This window comes from Crotalus tigris, unplaced genomic scaffold (genome assembly GCF_016545835.1).
Source record: "Crotalus tigris isolate CLP2741 ecotype Arizona unplaced genomic scaffold, ASM1654583v1 scf7180000024426.592134, whole genome shotgun sequence".
Classification (NCBI taxonomy): Eukaryota; Metazoa; Chordata; class Lepidosauria; order Squamata; family Viperidae; genus Crotalus; species Crotalus tigris.
In genome coordinates, this window is record NW_024100593.1 from 331405 (window position 1) to 345264 (window position 13860).

The window sequence follows — 13860 nt, forward strand, 5'->3', positions numbered from 1 at the left end:
TTTCCTTTTCTTACCTCCCTCCCTTCCTGCCTCCTTCCTTTCTTCCTTCCTCCTCCTTCCCTTTCCTTCCTTCCTTCCTTCCTCCCTCCCTTCCCCCTCCCTCCCTCCTCCCTCCCTTTCTCCTTCCCTCCCTCCCTCCCTCCCTCCCTCCCTCCCTCCCTCCCTTCCTTCCTTCCTTCCTTCCTTCCTTCCTTCCTTCCTTCCTTCCTTCCTTCCTTCCTTTCTCCCTCCCTCCTTTTTCCATAGCCACCCATTTCAATCAATGAATCTGGGTAGCTTACAACTAACTCCCAAAGTATAAAAACAATTAAAACAAAAAGCATTTTACAAACAGAAAAACCTCCAAAATGTATATAAATAGCAGCTGAGATACTTGGTCAGTAAGCAATAAAGCCAGGAAACGGGTCTCTAATTGGGTCGAGGAGTACCGGACAGTAGCCCACCCTATCCTGTATCTTTTGCTGCCATGGGGACAATCCCCCTGCCCCTCCCCAAGGCCTCCCCTTTACCCTTGATTTACTCATTTGAGACAGGGCTACATTGCTTCTATGCCTGCTCTCCCCATTCCCCTCCTTTTATTAATAATAATAATAAAGTTGGAAGGGACCTTGGAGGTCATCTAGTCCAACCCCCTGCTCAGGCAGGAAACCCTAGACCAGGGGTAGGCAACCTTGGCTCTTTTATGACTCGTGGACTTCGACTCCCAGAGTTCCTGAGCCAGCCATGCTGGCTCAGGAATTCTGGGAGTTGAAGTCCAGGAGTCATAAAAGAGCCAAGGCTGCCTACCCCTGCCCTAGACCATTTCAGACACATGGCTGTCCAGTCTCTTCTTAAAAACTTCCAGTGTTGGAGCATTCACCGCTTCTGGAGGCAGGTGGTTCCCCTGGTTAATTGTTCTCACTGTTGTTAGAGAATTCTTTCATTCTCTTTTTATAAACTAAGGACCATCTTTCCACCCCAGAATCCCACAGCATCAGGACTGCCTTCTATCTGAATCAAATCCAAGAAAAATAAGGGGATCTCCGCAAAAACCACGCTGACATGGGGGGGGGGGTGGCATTAGCATCTCCCGACGAGTTTAAATCTCTCGAACTGGGAATTTACCTTCTTCATAAAACTGACATCTTGCCGTGAAATTTTGTCTCGCTTGATCTTCAGATCGGAGACGTCCGGGATGATTCTAAAACGGGGAGGGGAAAAAAAATTGCTCGTTCCTTACAGAAGCAACAAGTGGCCACATAAAATCAGGAAGCGCTCCGAGAAGAATGGAGACTCTTTGTAAACTACACAGCCGTTGCACTTTTCCTGCTTTGCTGCCAGCAGTTGTATCAAAGCCTTAATTTTTGCGCGCGAAAACCTCCGATCCAGCTTTGCTTCTGCTCTAACCACTTTGCCTCTAGTAAAGTCTATTCCTGGCTAAAGGTGGGCCAGGAGTCCTTCTTTTCTAACTGACCGTTACTAAATTGGTTAACACCTAATTGGACCGTTCCCAATGACCAGGGAGATGGCTGGGGGGGGGGAGGGAAAATTAACAGTAATTTTTGCGTGCCAAAACCTCCGATCCAGCTTTGCTTCTGCTCTAACCACTTTGCCTCTAGTAAAGTCTATTCCTGGCTAAAGGTGGGCCAGGAGTCCTTCTTTTCTAACTGACCGTTACTAAATTTGTTAACACCTAATTGGATTGTCCCCGATGACCAGGGAGATGGCTGAGAGGGGGAAAGGGAAAATTAACAGTACCTTTTGCGTGCCAAAACCTCCAGCTTTGCTTCTGCTTCTGCAACAAGTGGCCACTTAAAATCAGGAAGCGCTCCGAGAAGAATGGAGACTCTTTGTAAACTACACAGCCGTTGCACCTTTCCTGCTCTGCTGCCAGCAGTTGTATCAAAGCCTTAACTTTTGCGCGCGGAAACCTCCGATCCAGTTTTGCTTCTGCTCTAACCACTTTGCCTCTAGCAAAGTCTATTCTTGGCTAAAGGTGGGCCAGAAGTCCTTTCTTTCTAACTCCCCATTACTAAATTGGTTAACATCTACTAGGACTGTCCGCAATAACCAGGGAGATGGCTGGGGGAGAAAGGAAAAGTTAACGGTAACTTTTGTGCGCGAAAACCTCCGATCCAGCCTTTGCTTCTGCTCCAACCATTTTGCCTCTAGTAAAGTCTATTCTTGGCTCACGGTGGGCCGGGAGCCCTTCTTTTCTGACTGACAGCTGACACTTACCTGATCCCTCGAAGTTTGGCTCTGTTGTCGTGCCGGTCAATGAGATTGTGCAGGATCTCCAGGACTAGCTGGCGCAGTTCGCAGTCCTCCATGAGGGAGGTGGAGAGCAGGGGGTCCAGGAAGGGCGCCGAGAGCACCGAGGCGATGCTCTTTGCGTTGTAGCCGGAGGTCACCTGTCAAGGAGCGGTCCCGAGTTAGCCCTCGCCGTCAGCACTGGCGGCTGCTTGAACGAGCCCAAACGCTACTCAAGCCACAAAGGAGCCCAGGATTCAAACATACAGGGTAGTCCTCGACTTACTACCCCAAAATTTATGCTGCTAAGCCAGTGGTTCTCAACCTGTGGGTTGGGACCCCATTTGGGGTCGAACGACCATTTCACGGGGGTCGCCAAACAACACAGTCTGCCATTTTTTCCCCCTTTTCCTTAGCTGTGCTACTCCCTTTTATTCTATTGGCTTTTGAAAGCCAATAGAATAGACTCTCTTGAATAGAGTCTAATTCTATTGGCTTTCAAAAGCCAATAGGAATTGTCCAGGCTGTCTCTGCCCTGCTGAGCCCGCCAAAAGTCCCATTCTGCAAACGGTGCTGCACCAGTTGAGTAGTCCTCCACTTACGACCGGTTGAGCAGTCCTCGACTTACGACCGGTTGGGGGTCGCGGCATTAAAAAGGTTGAGAACCACTGTGCTAAGCGAAGACAGTTTAGTGAATTATGCCCCATTTTAACGCCCTTTTTTTAATGGTTAGGAACGCTTAATAGTTGATAGGTTGGAGACATGGTTGTTAAGTTAATCCAGCTTCCCCCTCGATTTCGTTCGTCAGATGGTCGCAAAAGGGGATCACGTGACCGTCATAAGTAGGAGTTAGGGGCCAAGCATCTGAATTTTGACCACTGGAAAGGTTGCAATGGTGAATAACTGTCAAAAGTCACTTTTTTCAAGGTCTGTTCTAACTTTCAGCAGTCGCTAAACGAACGATTGTAAGTCGGGGACCACTTGGGAGAGAACAGGGACGCCAACTGGGGGAGGGGGGTTTCATCCCCACTACAGGGCCTTTGCCACCCAGGCCTTCCAAAGGTTACACCAGAAATTGTCAGCTGCCGCCTACAAGGCCAGGGGATGCTGGGAGCTGTAGTCCGCGATCAGGAAATCCACCTGACGGTGTGATCGCCACCCATTTATCCAACGCAAGGAGCCCCCTGCAAGCTTTCCGGAGAGGAAGGTGCTCCTAAGCAGGAGGGCTGGGGGGGAAAGACAGGATACAACAGGGGTCTTCAAACTTGGCATCTGTCGGAACCGTAACAGGGTTGTTGAGAGTGATAGGGGAGGGGGAATCTGCTTCGGGGACAGGGCATAAAAAGATGTTTTACATCTCTTTAAGGCAGTGGTTCTCAACCTTTTTAATGTCGCGACCCCAACCGGTCGTAAGTCGAGGACTACTCAACCGGTCGTAAGTCGAGGACTACTCAACTGGTGCAGCACCGTTTGCAGAATGGGACTTTTGGTGGGCTCAGCAGGGCAGAGACAGCCTGGACAATTCCTATTGGCTCTTGAAAGCCAATAGAATTAGACTCTATCCAAGAGAGTCCATTTTATTGGCTTTCAAAAGCCAATAGAATAAAAGGGAGGAGCACAGCTAAGGAAAAGGGGGGAAAAATGGCGGACTGCGTTGTTTGGCGACCCCCGTGAAATGGTCGTTTGACCCCAAATGGGGTCCCGACCCACAGGTTGAGAACCGCTGCTTTAAGGTGTGGCTTGAAGTCTCCTGCTTGACCTTGTCCACCAAGCCTTTGCAAACACTTCTTTCCAAATAAAGCTTTGTTCCTGGAATTCCAAGCTGAGTTTGTTTGTCCTGGGATATTGAGCCACGTTCCAAACAAACAGGACGGAAGGTCTGTTATTGGGGAGATCTGGAGATGCCACCCCGGAAATTCAGCACATCTCGCAGACCCCGATCCTAGAATTCCTCCTTACCATCAGCAATGACCTCAGCAGCATGATTTGGATCCTCCGGGTTCCCAAATCCCTGCAAGACCGGAAAGAGCAGAGAAAGTATTATATTCCGGAAGGAAACAGGGAAAAAGGTTCAGGGCAGGAGCGATGCTGGGGCTGCCTCCAAAGCCAGCAGCATTCCTGGCTAGAAAACCATCCACTGGGACGACACGCCATCGATCTGAGGCGCCTGACCTCAAGAGCCCCAGGAATTCTCTCCCACTCTGGAAGACTTTTTAAAAAGTTCTCCAAGAGAGAATTCGCAGAAGCAAAATACACCCAGAAGGGCCTGGTTTCAAAAACCAGCTGTCAATATTTCAGAGCAGGGAGGAGGGGTTGCAGAGAGGAGGAGGAGGAGGAGGAGGAGGATTGTGGGGTCCCTGGTGATCTCTGAGCTGGGTGGTTTTCTTGCAGAGATTTCATTACCCAGCTAGGGAACATCATCAGTGCTAGAAGGGAGTGGGGTTTGTGGAGAGGAGGAGGAGGAGGAGGAGGAGGAGGAGGAGGAGGAGGAGGACGACTGTGGGGTCCTTGGTGCTCTCTGAGCCTGGCTATTTCCTTGCAGACATTTCATTACCTAACTAGATAATATCATCAGTGCTAGAAGGGAGTGGGGTGTGCAGGGAGGAGGATGAGGACTGTGAGGTGCTTGGTGATCTCTGAGCTGGGTGGTTTTCTTGCAGATGTTTCATGACCCAACTAGGTAACATCATCAATGCTAGAAGGGAATGAGGTTTGCACCTTCTAGCACTGATGATGTTACCTAGTTGGGTCATGAAATGTCTGCAAGAAAACCAGCCAGCTCAGAGAGCACCAAGGATCCCACAGTTCTCCTCCTCCTCCTCCTCCTCCTCCTCCTCTCTGCATACCCTATTCCATTCTAGCACTGATGATGTTACCTAGTTGGGTCACGAAACGTCTGCAAGAAAACTACCAAGCTCAGAGAACACCAAGGACCCACTCATGTCAACCCTACAAAGATCCTTCTATCTTAGTCCAGGCACCCTAAGAATTCATATTAACAGCTGTGCTCTTAATAGCACCTAGCAACAGACATATATACCACTCCACGGTGCTTTACAGCCCTCTCTACGTGGTTTACAAATGTCAGCATCTTGACTCCAACGTCTCGGGTCCTCATTTTACCGACTTCGGAAGGACGGAAGGCTGAGTCAAGCTTGAGCTGGTCAGAACCAAACTGCTGGCAGTGGGCAGAATTAGCCTGCAATACTGCATTCTAACCATTGTGCACCATGGATGGAAGGAAGGGAGGGAGGGAAGGAGGGAGGGAGGGGAGAAGGAAGGAAGGAAGGAAGGAAGGAAGGAAGGAAGGAAAGGCAATAGCAACAGCATTTAGACTTATATACCGCTCCACGGTGCTTTACAGCCCTCTCTAAGCGGTTTACCAATGTCAGCCTGTTGCCCCCCAACAATCTGGGTCCTCATTTTACCGACCTCGGAAGGACGGAAGGCTGAGTCGACCTTGAGCCGGTCAGGAGCGAACTGCTGGCAGTGGGCAGAGTCAGCCTGCAATGCTGCCTTCTAACCCCTGGGCCACCACGGCTCTACTCTTATTAATACCCGCTTGCAGAAAGGAAAACAGAACACAAACAGGGACACGAACCCAAGCTCGCTGGTGTCCAAGGTCTGGGAGGTCACCCCAAAGACGGGGACTTTCCCCATGATAAACATCATGATCTCCGACCGCTGGTAATCGGGCAGGTTGCTTCCGAAGAAACCTACGGGGGGAACGAAAAACAAAGCGAGGGTGAAACCCTTCCAGCCATTCCTAAGACAGGGAATGCAAGAATAATGGGCAGGAATTTCCACATCTCTTGTGAAGTCCTTGGGACAATTTTTAAAAACAATTCCTTAAAAAACAGTCCCTCAACCTCGGCCATTTTAAGATGGGTGGACTTCAACTCCCAGAATTCCCCAGCCCGGTCATCCCCCCCCCCTTCTGTGGATTCCTGCATTTTTTTTATTTTTATGTACCACTTTGGTAACAGAGGGCCTTGAAATTTTAATCTCGTCCTTCCTATTTTGATTGATCTTCCTGTTAACCATTTGCTCTAATATAGTTTATAGGCTAATCCAGGGGTAGGCAACCTGGGCTCTCTTATGACTCGTGGACTTCAACTCCCAGAATTCCTGAGCCAGCCACGCTGAGGGGAAAGGGAGAGGTTTCCAAGCCGAGTCATGCTGGCTCAGGAATTCTGGGAGTTGAAGTCCACCAGTCATAAAAGGGCCAAGTTTGAAGACTCCTGTCTTCAATCTAACAAACAAAATGGAGGCTGGCTGAGGAATTCTGGGAGTTGAAGTCCACCAGTCATAAAAGGGCCAAGGTTGCCTACCTCTCAACTAATCAATTGCAAATTGATTTAGTAGTTTAAAATTTGAGGGAGGGAGGAAAGGCTGTTTCCCAAGGTTATTCTTGTAACCTGTTAGTATTCAACTGGGGAGGGAATGATATGTGTATGTATTAGGTTTTTTTAATGAATTTTTTATGTCTCTTGTTTTATTTGTTTGTGTTTTTTGCCTGGTTTTTTTGAAAGTTTTTTATTTGTATTTTGTTTTATTTTTAAAATAAAATAAAAATAGAAGGCGGGGGAAAAAAACCCGTTTCTCAACGTTAGCTGGGGAATTCTGGGAGTTGAAGCCCCCACCCATCTTAAAGTTGACATGATTGAGAAACACCCCCTTAAAAATCAGGAAATGAATGCCAGGCCATCCCCGGATCCTTCCTAGTTCCTCCTAATCCAGAATTACCTAAGAGCCATATCAGGAAACGCTGCCTTAGAAATAGTTTTTTTAAAAAATCCAAATAAGAAACTAGAAACACTCTTAATTATAGCCTATGTGCCTTCTTTGCGTATAAGCTGGAGCTGCATCTGATTCAGCCTGTAGGTCAATATTTTAGTCACCCCCCCCCCCACAAAAAAGGGGCACGGCTTAATTATATGCAAGGAGAGACATATTAACTATTGGTGCCCAAGGAAATGGGGGAACAGCTGCAAGAGGAAGGAGAAGGGGCTGGACCCTGGACCCTTCTTTGTAGACCAAGTTTCAAGGTTTGGACATGGTTTGCAAAATTGGGTTGCTGGAACTGGGTATGTCTAGTTCAGGGATAGGCAACCTTGGCTCTTTTATGACTGGTGGACTTCAACTCCCAGAATTCCTGAGCCAGCATGGCTCAGCTTGGAAACCTCTCCCTTTCCCTCAGCATGGCTGGCTGAGGAATTCTGGGAGTTGAAGTCAACGAGTCATGAAGGGGGGCATAGTTCCCCCATGCTGGCTCAGGAATTCTGGGAGTAGAAGTCCACCAGTCATAAAGCGGGGCATAGTTCCCCCATGCTGGCTCAGGAATTCTGGGAGTTGAAGTCCACCAGTCATGAGGGGGCCATAGTTCCCCCATGCTGGCTCAGGAATTCTGGGAGTTGAAGTCCGCGAGTCATGAAGGGTCCAAGGTTGCCTACCCCTGGTCTAGTTTAAGGAAAAGAAGGATGAGGGGTGATATGATAGCAGAGTTCCAGTATCTCAGGGGCTGCCCCAAAGAAGAGGGAGTCAAACTATTCTCCAAAGCACCGGAAGGCAGGACGAGAAGCAACGGATGGAAACTTATCAAGGAGAGAAGCAACCTAGAACTAAGGAGAAACTTCCTGACAGGGCGAACAATTAACCAGTGGAACCACCTGCCTCCAGAATCTGTGAATGCTCCATCACTGGAAGTTTTTAAGAAGAGACTGGACAGCCATTTGTCTGAAATGGTATATCCCAGTGGTGGAGAACCTATGGCATGGATGCCAGAGGCGCACTCGGAGCCCACGTGCCGTTACCCCAACCTTGCCTCCCCCCACGACCCCCTCCTCTCCAGCAGCCCCCCTGAAGGAGAGTCTCCCCGAGCGTGGCCCACACGGAGCAGCGCAGTCAAGGACATGGCAGCCAGGCAGTGTAGACAAGACTCTGCCCTCGCGCCCCATCATGCAGTTGATGCTGCAGGGCGCGGGCAGAGGGTGTGGCCGCCATAGCATTTTTAACAGTGTAGTTTCCATGACCAATCCACGTGTACCAGTGGGGGTATATGTGTGCAGATCCAGCAATTTGTTACATTCAAAAGCTTAACCCACCCTTGCATATTCTATATATGGATGCTGGAGCCTCAAATTCCTAAAGAGGTACTGGGAAATTGGGGACCATCTGGATGAGATCCTGGTACTAACTCCCCAGGGTGAGCCTGGCCAGCATCTGGACTTACCCAACCGTGTGTAAGAAGAAACCGTCCTCGCCGGTTGCCGGAGCAACAAATGACAAGAAATCCTTGTATTTATTCTGTATAATTACATAAGCAACCCATCCAGAAAAGCTGACACACATAAGATAAAGATTGCACCCAGTTAAGTCTGACACACTGTAGATAAGGAGGGAGAAAGCAGAAGTAGCTAAACAGGTTCCCATTTGAGTGTTCCTTAAAGATATCGTATGTTCTTGGGTGGGTTAGGACATTGGGAGTTGTCCTTGCTGTCCTTTCCTGACCCTGCATCCAGGATTACAAGTGACCAAAGAGAGAGAAGCCATCGATATGTATTCACAATTCATACTGTCCTCTAATTCCTGGTCATCAAGACTGGACAGCCATTTGTCCGAAATGGTATAGAGCAGTGGTTCTCAACCTTTCTAATGCCGCGACCCCATAATACAGTTCCCCATGTTGTGGTGACCCCCAACCACTTATACATCACCGGGTGCCAGGGGCGTGGCCAAAGAAAAGGGGGGGAAAATGGCAGACAGCCTTGTTTGGCGACCCCCGTGAAATGGTCGTTTGACCCCAAATGGGGTCCCGACCCACAGGTTGAGAACCGCTGGTCTAGAGTTTACTGCCAGAGCAGGGGGTTGGACTAGATGACCTCCAAGGTCCCTTCCAATTTTATGATTATGACTATATGATTATGAATGATGATGATGATGATAATACTTGTGTCAGCCATAACATTTATATTCATATTAGTAAAGTTGGAAGGGACCTTGGAGGTCATCTAGTCCAACCCCCTGCTCGGGCAGGAAACCCTACACCATTTCGGACAAGTGGCTGTCCAGTCTCTTCTTAAAAACTTCCAGTGTTGGAGCATTTACTGCTTCTGGAGGCAGGCTGTTCCACTGATTAATTGTTCTCACTGTCAGGAAGTTTCTCTTTAGTTCTAGGTTGCTTCTCTCCTTGATTAGTTTCCACCCGTTGCTTCTTGTCCTGCGTTCAGGTGCTTTGGAAAATAGCTTAAGTCCCTCTTCTTTATGGCAGCCCCTGAGATATTGGAAGACTGCTATCATGTCCCCCCTTGTCCTTCTCTTCATTAAACTAGATATGCCCAATTCCAGCAACCGTTCCTTATATGTTTTAGCCTCCAGTCCCCTAATCATCTTTGTTGCTCTTCTCTGTACTCTTTCTAGAGTCAACATCTTTTTTGCATTGTGGTGACCAAAACTGGATGCAGTTGGGTTGACTTGAATTATGCGGTGGTCACAGAGAGGAACAACTAGAGGGGGGGGCTATTTTGCCCCAAGGGGATGAGAAGGTACAAATAATAATAATAATAAAAAAAGATGCAAGGTGAGACTAAGCACTTGAAACTCACCGATGGTCTGGATGATGGCGTTCTGGACGATGCGCTCGTCGTTCTCCTTGGAGGGGGCGGTGGGGGCAGCGCTGCCGTGAAGGTCCCTCCCGCTGCCCAGTTCAAAGTCCACACTGAGGCTCAGGTGTTTCAGCAGGGTGTTGAAAACCTCCAGGACGGTGGGCCCTGCCCAACACAGCATGATAAAAAAAAAAAGTTTACTTATCCTGCCTTTATTGTTTTTACAAATAACTCAAAGTGACAAACATGTTTTCTTCTTTCCTATTTTTTCCCACAACACCAACCCTGTGAGGTGGGTTGGGCTGGGAGAGAGTGACTGGCCCAGAGTTGCCCAGCTGGATTTCATGCCTAAGGCAGGACTAGAACTCACCGTCTCCGGGTGATTGGCCCAAAGTCTAGTGGCTAAGGCTTCAGGCAAGAAAGCAGGAGACCATGAATTCAAATCCTGCCTTAGGCATGAAAGCAGCTGGGTGACTTTGAGCCAATCACCAGGAGATGGTGAGTTCTAGTCTCGCCTTAGGCATGAAATCCAGCTGGGTGACTTTGGGCCAATCACCAGGGGACGGTGAGTTCTAGTCCCGCCTTAGCCATGAAAGCTGGCTGGGTGCCTTTGGGCCAATCACTAGGAGACAGTGAGTTCTAGTCCCGCCTTAGGCATGAAAGCCGGCTGGGTGGCTCTGGGCCAGTCCCTCTCTCTCAGCCCAAGCCACCTCACTTCTTCTTAGCCAGCTTCCATCACTAAAGAGGGACTAGAACTCACCATCTCCCACTTTTTCCCCTTGTGTTTGGACTCAAACCAAGCCGAGATCAGAGCCCAAAGCCCCCTCCCTTCTAGCACGGATAATGTTCCCTAGTTGGGTCATGAAACATCTACAAAAAAAAAACCCAGTTGAAGTCCACACATCATAAAAGGGCCAAGTTTGAAGATCCCTGGCGTCGGGTCTCCTGCTTGGGCGGGGGTTGGACTAGATGACCTACAAGGTCCCTTCCCACTCTGTGATTCTTTTTTTTTATATTGCAAAATTTTTTATTTTCAGTTTTTCATTACATCATAAAAAATACTTCAGATAAAGAATAAAATAAATTTATACACACAACTTTCGGAATTGCTCACCCATTTCCCCCCAAACTGCATCCACCCTCTAACCTCTTCTCTCACTTCCCTCTTCCTCCCTCTTCTTCCTTACTCTCCTCCTCTCCTCCTCCTCCTCAACCTTCCTACTTACTTCTCCCCTTCCTACTATCTCATCCCACTTGGATGCCGTCCAGGGGAAATGCCCGAGCAATTCCTCTCTCCAAATTGAAACATCAATATTATATAGAATAAAACTATTTCTACTTATCTGACCTATCTGACCTCCAACCCATCCTCCCCCCACCCCCCCTCCCCCCACCCTGACTTCCCAGAGCCAAGTACAGGGTTATACAAACATATTAAATATAATCTATTTAAATTTACTGATTATACAACAACCAAAATCATACTAACCCTTAACTCTATTCAAACTTTAATATCATAATTTTATAAACAAATCCCTTACTCATAAAATAAATGAAACTTTGTAGTTCCATATTTCTTCTGAACATATTCTATCCATCTTCTCCATACAATAACATATCTCTCTTGTGAATGATCCTTTACATAAGCAGAAATCTTAGCCATTTCTGCTAAATTGGAAACCTTAAATACCCATTCTTCTAAAGAAGGCAGAGTATCCTTCTTCCAACACTGACCCACCAATAATCTTGCTGCTGTTATTAAATTCAACATTAAAATAGTTTCGTTAACATCAAAATCCACAAAAATACCCAAAAGAAATAATTGGGGAGTAAACTTAATCTTCCTTTTAAAAACATTTCGAATAGTCCACCAAATCATAATCCAAAAAGCTTTAATATTTTTGCAAGTCGACCAAACGTGAAAATAAGTTGCATCAGAACTACCACATCTCCAACATTTAGGTTGCAGGTTCGAGTACATACAAGACAACTTTTTAGGATCCAGATGCCATCTATAAAACCCACTCTGTGATTCTAACTCTCATTCATTTCCCAGCTTCTCATCTGGCTCTTAGCCCAGACTGGCCTGTGGGACAAGCCAAGAGCAGTTTCCTAAGCAACCATTTTCAGAGGCGCATCGGGTTCTTCCCACAGCTGAAAGGCAGTGACTCACACAAACAGCCTTTTGCCCGAGGCAGGACTAGCACTCGGGCCTTCCCACCCCTAGTTCGGCGCCTTAACCACTAGGCAGACTGGCTCTTGGAGCTGCCAGGACCCGATGAAATGCCTCTTTAAGCCAGAATTATTCACCTGGCTCAAACCGCCGACAGCCGTCAGCGTGAGAATTCCTGATCTAAGCTCTCCGTTGACTCGGCGAACTTGTTAGGAACCCAAGATGGTTTTTCTTTTTCTTTTTTTAACAATCTTTTTTATTAATTTTTTTTCCCATCAACATATGTTAAGTTGTCTGGTATTTGCTAAGCTAATACATGTTCACTTCCTAGTCCTTTATTCTCTTCTCTAACCAAGAATGGCAAATCTAGACAGCATTCTAAAAAGCAGAGACATCACCCTGCCAACAAAAGTGCGCATAGTCCAGGCCATGGTTTTCCCAGTTGCAATGTATGGCTGTGAAAGTTGGACCATAAGAAAGGCTGAGCGCAAAAGAATTGAGGCCTTTGAACTCTGGGGCTGGAGAAGACTCCTGCGAGTCCCTTGGACTGCAAGGCGTTCAAACCGGTCAGTCCTAGAAGAGATCAACCCCGGCCAGATCCTGAAGTTGAAACTCAAGTACTTTGGCCACCTAATGAGAAGGAAGGATTCACTGGAGAAGAGCCTAATGCTGGGAAAGATTGAGGGCAATAGAAGAAGGGGACGACAGAGAATGAGATGGCTGGATGGAGTCACTGAAGCAGTAGGTGTGAATTAAATGGACTCCAGAAGATGGTAGAGGACAGGAAGACCTGGAGGAACGTTGTCCATGGGGTCGCGATGGGTCGGACACGACTTCGCAATTAACAACAACAACAACAACAACCAAGAATAAAATAAATTCCAAATTTGATAGCAGTCTGTATCTTCTTTATCTTTCAACCTCATAGTTAATCTGTCCATCTCTGGTTATATACTCTGGTTTCTCTTCAGATCATATAAATCTTTCGCCTTTTACCAAGACGGTTTTTCTAATGTTCATTGAGGAAAAAGACGCCAGCAAGAACCGAGCTAGGAAATGCAAGTTGTCCTTGAGTTACGACCGTTCGTTTAGTGACCGTTCAGAGTTATGGACCCCCAATCAAAAAGGTTCAATGACCTAGTGAAGAGTAGACAAACTAGAAATAAGTTCTACTTTAGAAGGTCCCTGGAGAGTCTCCGTCTTCCAGGTCAGGGTTATCTCAAAGGTGCTTTTTTTTTTTTTTTCCAGGAGGTGACTTTGTTCTTTCTTCGAAGACCTTTCGCTTCTCACCCCAGAAGCTTCTTCAGTTCTAGACAGAAACCCTTCCCTTCCCCACCATCCAATCAGAACCGAAGAAGCTTCTGGGATAAGAAGTGAAGAAAGAAAAAGAAGGTAATCCAGTTGCCTCCTAAAAAACCATCTTTGGGATGATACTTTAGAGCCGGTTCTCTGTTCAAGTCAAGAAAGAAAAACCAACCGGGATTAGCAAGTACATTTTTCTGCCTTCTGCCCTGGGAAAAACCCGTTTCCTCACCATCTGCCTCTCCCTTCTCGACTTCTTGGCAGGTTTTGCCGTCCTGGCCTGCCATTTGTGCCCCGGTCCTCTTGCTACCGACATCCACGATTCTTGCCCTCCTCCAACGTGCCTCCCTCTCAATCCGGGATCCCGCCGTGTCGCGACTGGCAGAACTCAGCCAGCACAAGCCAGGATGTCTCAGACATCATCCCCGCCTCAATCATCTCTAATTAGCCTTTCCACGTGGCGTGATTTTTTTTTTCCTCCTTAACCATCCCTGACGTCTGAGCAACGCCAGCCTCTGGTAATTCCACCCATCACGGTCCTGCTTACTCCAG

General features: G+C 47.6%; 1 protein-coding gene across 1 annotated transcript in view; it reads right to left on the reverse strand.

The window, feature by feature from the left end:
• The window catches only part of EFR3A (EFR3 homolog A), a 51965-nt gene that overhangs the window by 16987 nt on the left and 21118 nt on the right, over window positions 1-13860 (reverse strand). The window contains exons 11-15 of the mRNA XM_039330194.1: window positions 9834-9998; window positions 5831-5945; window positions 4189-4240; window positions 2218-2390; window positions 1105-1180 (exon numbers count right to left, since the gene is read on the reverse strand). Of these exons, the coding sequence (XP_039186128.1) occupies window positions 1105-1180; window positions 2218-2390; window positions 4189-4240; window positions 5831-5945; window positions 9834-9998 (581 nt within the window). The remainder of the gene's footprint in view (window positions 1-1104; window positions 1181-2217; window positions 2391-4188; window positions 4241-5830; window positions 5946-9833; window positions 9999-13860) is intronic.